Here is a 4,958-nt window from a genome sequence, read left to right as displayed (position 1 = left end):
GCTATCCACCTCATTAGTCCACTATCACATGCAATTACAACCCACATCTGCAATTATAAAATATACACATCATCCACTAACAATAGTTGTCCATGTCGGCATGACACATCATCCACCAACATTGGTTTATAATAGTTTATCTCTTCATATAAGTAATTATTTATAGTCTAATTTCATTCCAAAGTCCACTATCACATCCAATTCACATCGACAACTATAATATACACAACAGCGAGACACATCATCCAGTAACATAAACTTAGTTGTCGATGTCAGCCTTCCACATCATCCACAAATATTGGTTTATAAAAGTTTATCCCTACATATAAATAATTACATGTAGTCAATTTCATTCCCAATCATCCACAATTCCCATGGAAACTCGCGGTGTATGCTGCTAGCTAGTATTTTATAATCATTAACCCCACCAGCCTTCTATCTCAACAAGCTCGCCATTCACATCATATCCCAGTAACCATCCACATCATCTCCTACTAAATGCCATGTCATTCCTGCTCCCCAATAACTTTAAACCACGTAATGCAAGCTATCAACGTCACCAGAACCATGCGTAATTACTACTTACTACTTTTGTTCTATCTCAACATGCAAATCATCCACATCATCTTCCACTAACGTTCAACCTCTTAAAGCGATCTAACCACATCATATCCACTAAGTGCAATTGCTACTTTTAATGTAGAGAAAATACAATGCGGTGCAAGGTTGAGAGGTGGGAGAGGTCGAGGCGGGCCTCGTACGGCTCAGGGGCGAGAGGTCGAGGCGGGCTGTGTTTGGCTGGGCTGTGGCCAGCTGGGCCATCCTGCGTGACTCTTAAGGCCGAGGTTTGGGGTATCCTATTTACATAACCCCAACAATAGGTTAGAAATTAAAAAACACAAAAGTACTAGGAAGTACTAATGGTACTTTTCCAACGATTGTAAAAGATCTCATATGACAAAACATGGAATGCTATCCTTTTTACCGACTTCTATGAATCTTTTATTAAATATTTTTTGTCCCAAAACAATTTGAAATGAAAATGTTTGAAGAAAAAGTTTTGGATCTCACTGAGCACTAAATTTTGGTGGCATGGAAAAGACTAAAAAGTTTAAGATATCAAAATAGGAGAATTTAAAACCTATTTTTGGAACATAAAAAAATTAAAATGGAAAAGTCAAGAATTGCTGGTCAAATTACAAACTAGGGCGGAAAACTTTTTTCCAGCCATATATAGAAATACATCTATTAATACGTGGTCTATAACACCCCATAGGAATTGCAATTCTAGATGCGTGGCTTGTGACTTCGATGCGTGGTAGCCATTACGTCAGATATGGTTTTTAGGGGCGGCTAATAAGCATTTGTAGGGGCGGTTCGGCCAGCCGCCCCTACGCAAGGGTCTCTACAAATCATGCATTTGTAGAGGCGGTTCCCAGATCGCCCCTATAAATCGATTTGTAGGGGCGGTTGGTACTGTAGCCGCCCCTACAAATCGATTTGTAGGGGCAGCTACAGTACCAACTGCCCCTACAAATCATTTTTCCACAAAAAAAAATTAAATTTATAATTCAAATTCGACCAGAACATTTATTTATATCAGATTATAATAAATATTCCATGACAATACACGGTGCAAATTATTGTGCTTGCTGTTCATTTAAACTATGAGACTGCACATAGGTATATGAAAAGTATTGTGAAAACCAATCTTCGCTCGATGCAAGTAACACAAGAGAGAACAAGACACACCGCAGCAATTCTTGAGAATGTACAAGACAATGACTCAGTAAGCCTAATTGTCTCCACCTGCATAAACAGCAGCACCAGATGTGGGAACAACAGTAAATCTAAACTTCAAAGAGTAGACACAACAAAACAACTGAACCTAACATTCGATAGTCTGCGAAGAAGTTGGTTGCAAGTCCTTAGCATAACTAGTTTTCCACGTCCAAAAAGTTCTTGCTACAAACAACCCAAAACGATAATCGATCAGCAAAGTTACAAACATGCATCTTCTGTACTTAACCAGAACTAACCAAATAGAATAAGGATCACAATTACCTTCCCCAGTACATCTTGTTGGCTCTCAATATACCCAAAGATATCTTTGCAGTCTTTGATTGTTGACATTTCAGTTAGGTCTTCTAACAGCTGGAATACCATACCACCCTCAACATGCCCTCTTTTGCAAAGATAAAGCACAATATCTATCATGGAAGAACATTGTTTTCTCAGAACAGAAACTAATGCTACACAGGCACCAAATAGTGTTCAAGAAAAAAAGAGAAAGTGATGCCATAAGATCCTCAGATAGGTATGGATTTGAACAAAGAATGTTGGAAGAAACCGGTTGCATGAGTAAACTTTAGGGAAAAAGCAAAGTTTATGTACAAAAAAGCAAGAGCAGTATTGGTTCAGAAATGGAAAGGTCACTGTTGATCCCAGTATAGAACATAGACACCTTTAGTTGGTAGCAGCGAGGAATTAAGCATATGAATGAAAAGAAAGAATCAGAGCAGTAATCATTGGATACATAAGAGTGCAAGACAATGAGGAACAAAGCAAGAATCAGAGCTCAGCTAGATAAGTTACTATGAGGATACATAAGAGTATATGGCATAAAAAATATTTCTATTCGCTACTGCATAGATAAGAGTACAAATGCAATACAAGGAAACAATATGCCTTTTTGTTTGTAAAAGTTGAGAGATTCCCAGACCTTAAAATTTCACTGAGCTCCAGGCCCCAGCAAATCAATGAGGAATATCAGACAAGCTCCATTTAAACTGTACTACTTCCTCAATTCTTACTCATCTAGTTTACAAATCTGAAATCAGTCTCTCAAATATTAGTACACATGTTTTTTGCTACTAAATAGTTTATTAGAGTACAAGTCAAATAGGACATGGAGAGAGACAAAATATTCATGAATCATGATTGCTGGAAGTGTGGTTAAATGAAGTTCCAGATGCAATACATGTGCTGATACAATATGCATCACTGCCTGGTATGTTGTAATATATTACAGGGTAAAAACATGATCAGCTGAAAGAATTTACCATTGGTACAGCCAATGCCAGGTTTGCACCTGTACCTCTCCATTGTGCTTGCAACCTCGTCTGCAAGAGGAAACGAGGACCGAATGAACATCAGTATCCGGACACATTCCAAGCCTATAAGCAAAATAGCAGAAGCAGCCTGAAGATCTCTCCGCGAGAGGTAGTAGGTTCCAATCCACTCAATTCAGTGACGAATCATGTGGGCAAGGATGAATAATTTGTCACTCAACCGACAAGATTCTCTTCTCTAGAAGAGATAGAGGCAACGATGGGATCACCGGCGTACCTTGGCGACGTCGAGGGGGTTGACGAGGACGGCGGATATGACGGCGGCGGCCGCCGCCGCCACGGGCCGCTCGGCGAAGCCGATGCCCGGGTGTGACACGTGGCAAGCTCGCGACGGCGTGCTGCTTCTCTGCGTCAGCATGTACTGCTGTGCTGTGACCTAGTAGGAGAGATGATGATGTGGCTTTGCTTGGAACCCGGACCAGGAATATACACTTGCCATTGCCAGAGAGGGAGGGAGCTGAGCCGACAGCCGAGGTAGCAACCGCGAGCAGAGCACACTGCACACACAGCTTCAGATCAGAGCTTCTAAAGGAAAACATCTCTGCCCTCTGAACGAGTAAGAGGCAGGCACCATACCAAACCTGTACTACTTCAAATTAATTCTTACTCATCTAGTTTACAAATCTGAAATCAGTCTCTCAAATATTATTACACATGTTTTTTGCTACTAAATAGTTTATTAGCATAGCCTACTTTGCATGCTCATGCCATTGATGCCAAGGAAGTTGACTACAGTTTTCAACTGGATTTTTATTTATAATATGTCAAATTTCAGACTAAGTATGGACAGCTATGCAGATGCCAAACTATTAAATACTGAGATATGCATGTTCAAGAAAGATGTGAATGAATAAACAAATGATAGATCCCATCAGTTGCAATTGGTACTAGTTAACACTACATGAAACCTTTTGCGGAAACTGGAGATCAGGTAATGATTGGGGGGATAAATGATATAACATGAGTGGCAGTAGCTAAATCACTTCTCATCAATCAGCAAATGAACAAGATAGCAATGCAAAGAATACCTAGGAATGGAAGTACACGGCATGCAACAAGCTGCTGGTTATGTCCATCACCAGAGGTGTTAGGATTATACCTTGGGGTCTTGGGACTCTTGGGGACAAATGGAGGACACCGGTACGGGGATGAGCCGTAGATGTGTCACCGGGCCGGATCTGCTCGTGGGGCCGGCCTGCCACCATCGACGTGGGATGAGGAGCAAGGTCGAGGGGGATGCATCGTCAGCCGTCGGGAGATGAGCTTGGGATCTGGATTAGGCATGGTGGTGCAGTAGTGACAAGGGATTAGGCATGGTGGTGCAGTAGCGACTTTGGGATCTGGATCGTGGTACCTGAGGCTGATGTGGGAGGCAGTTCTTGCGACGGCGTTTGGAGGGACAGGGGGAGAGAGGCCGCCGGCGTACGTTTGTGGTGGTGCGGCATCCTCGCCCAGGTGCTCCCGCCGTCGGAGGGGAATAGGTTGAGGGAGGAGGCACCGTAGGCAGTTCGATCTGGGCCGGAGGCTGAATCAACCGGGCTTCGTGGGAGCCCCCTTACCGGATCTGGCGGTCGCTGGACTCACGAGCCACCATGCCTAGATCTCGGCCTCTGTGGAGCCGTCGTGGTTGGGGGATGGGGAGGGATGGTGGCGGCGGAGGAGGAAGAGGGGAGGTGCGGCGGTGGCGTAGGTGTAGGGGAGGAAGAGACAGCGAAGGTGGCGACGGCGGGGATGAGAGAGAGAGAGAGAGAGAGAGAGAGAGAGAGAGGAAAGGATCAGATCGAGGGGAACGGGACTGGGGACTGGGTGGCAGCCGAGAGGTGGGAG

General features: G+C 43.4%; 1 protein-coding gene across 6 annotated transcripts; it reads right to left on the bottom strand.

Annotated features, from left to right (window-relative positions):
• Positions 1–1,598: 1,598 nt before the first annotated feature.
• On the bottom strand, positions 1,599–4,603 carry LOC136485334 (uncharacterized). 6 transcript variants are annotated; one of them, XM_066482242.1, is made up of 6 exons: positions 4,486–4,603; positions 4,231–4,402; positions 3,063–3,122; positions 2,065–2,210; positions 1,894–1,965; positions 1,599–1,809 (listed from the first exon to the last, which is right to left on the bottom strand). In XM_066482242.1, the coding sequence occupies exons 2-6, from the start codon at positions 4,334–4,336 to the stop codon at positions 1,666–1,668; spliced, it is 528 nt and encodes a 175-aa protein (XP_066338339.1). In that variant the 5' UTR covers positions 4,337–4,402; positions 4,486–4,603; the 3' UTR covers positions 1,599–1,665. The 6 variants fall into 6 exon arrangements, 2 of the variants coding, with proteins under 2 accessions (XP_066338339.1, XP_066338340.1); XR_010766417.1 differs by adding an exon at positions 3,349–3,628 and having other exon boundaries at positions 1,698–1,965; XM_066482243.1 differs by having other exon boundaries at positions 1,698–1,809; positions 2,040–2,210.
• Between the last annotated feature and the right edge of the window lie 355 nt (positions 4,604–4,958).

Source organism: Miscanthus floridulus, chromosome 10 (assembly GCF_019320115.1).
Source record: "Miscanthus floridulus cultivar M001 chromosome 10, ASM1932011v1, whole genome shotgun sequence".
NCBI lineage: Eukaryota > Viridiplantae > Streptophyta > Magnoliopsida > Poales > Poaceae > Miscanthus > Miscanthus floridulus.
This window is presented reverse-complemented; position numbering and strand designations above follow the sequence as displayed.

Excerpts from the sequence above, each read along its gene's own strand:
- LOC136485334 (XM_066482242.1), bottom strand. The coding sequence starts at position 4,336 with ATGGTGGCAGGCCGGCCCCACGAGCAGATCCGGCCCGGTGACACATCT. Across the intron at positions 3,123-4,230 it reads AAGAGTCCCAAGACCCCAAG|ACGAGGTTGCAAGCACAATG; the intron begins GTATAATCCTAA and ends TTCCTCTTGCAG. Across the intron at positions 1,810-1,893 it reads TTCTTCGCAGACTATCGAAT|GTGGAGACAATTAGGCTTAC; the intron begins GTTAGGTTCAGT and ends CTGTTTATGCAG.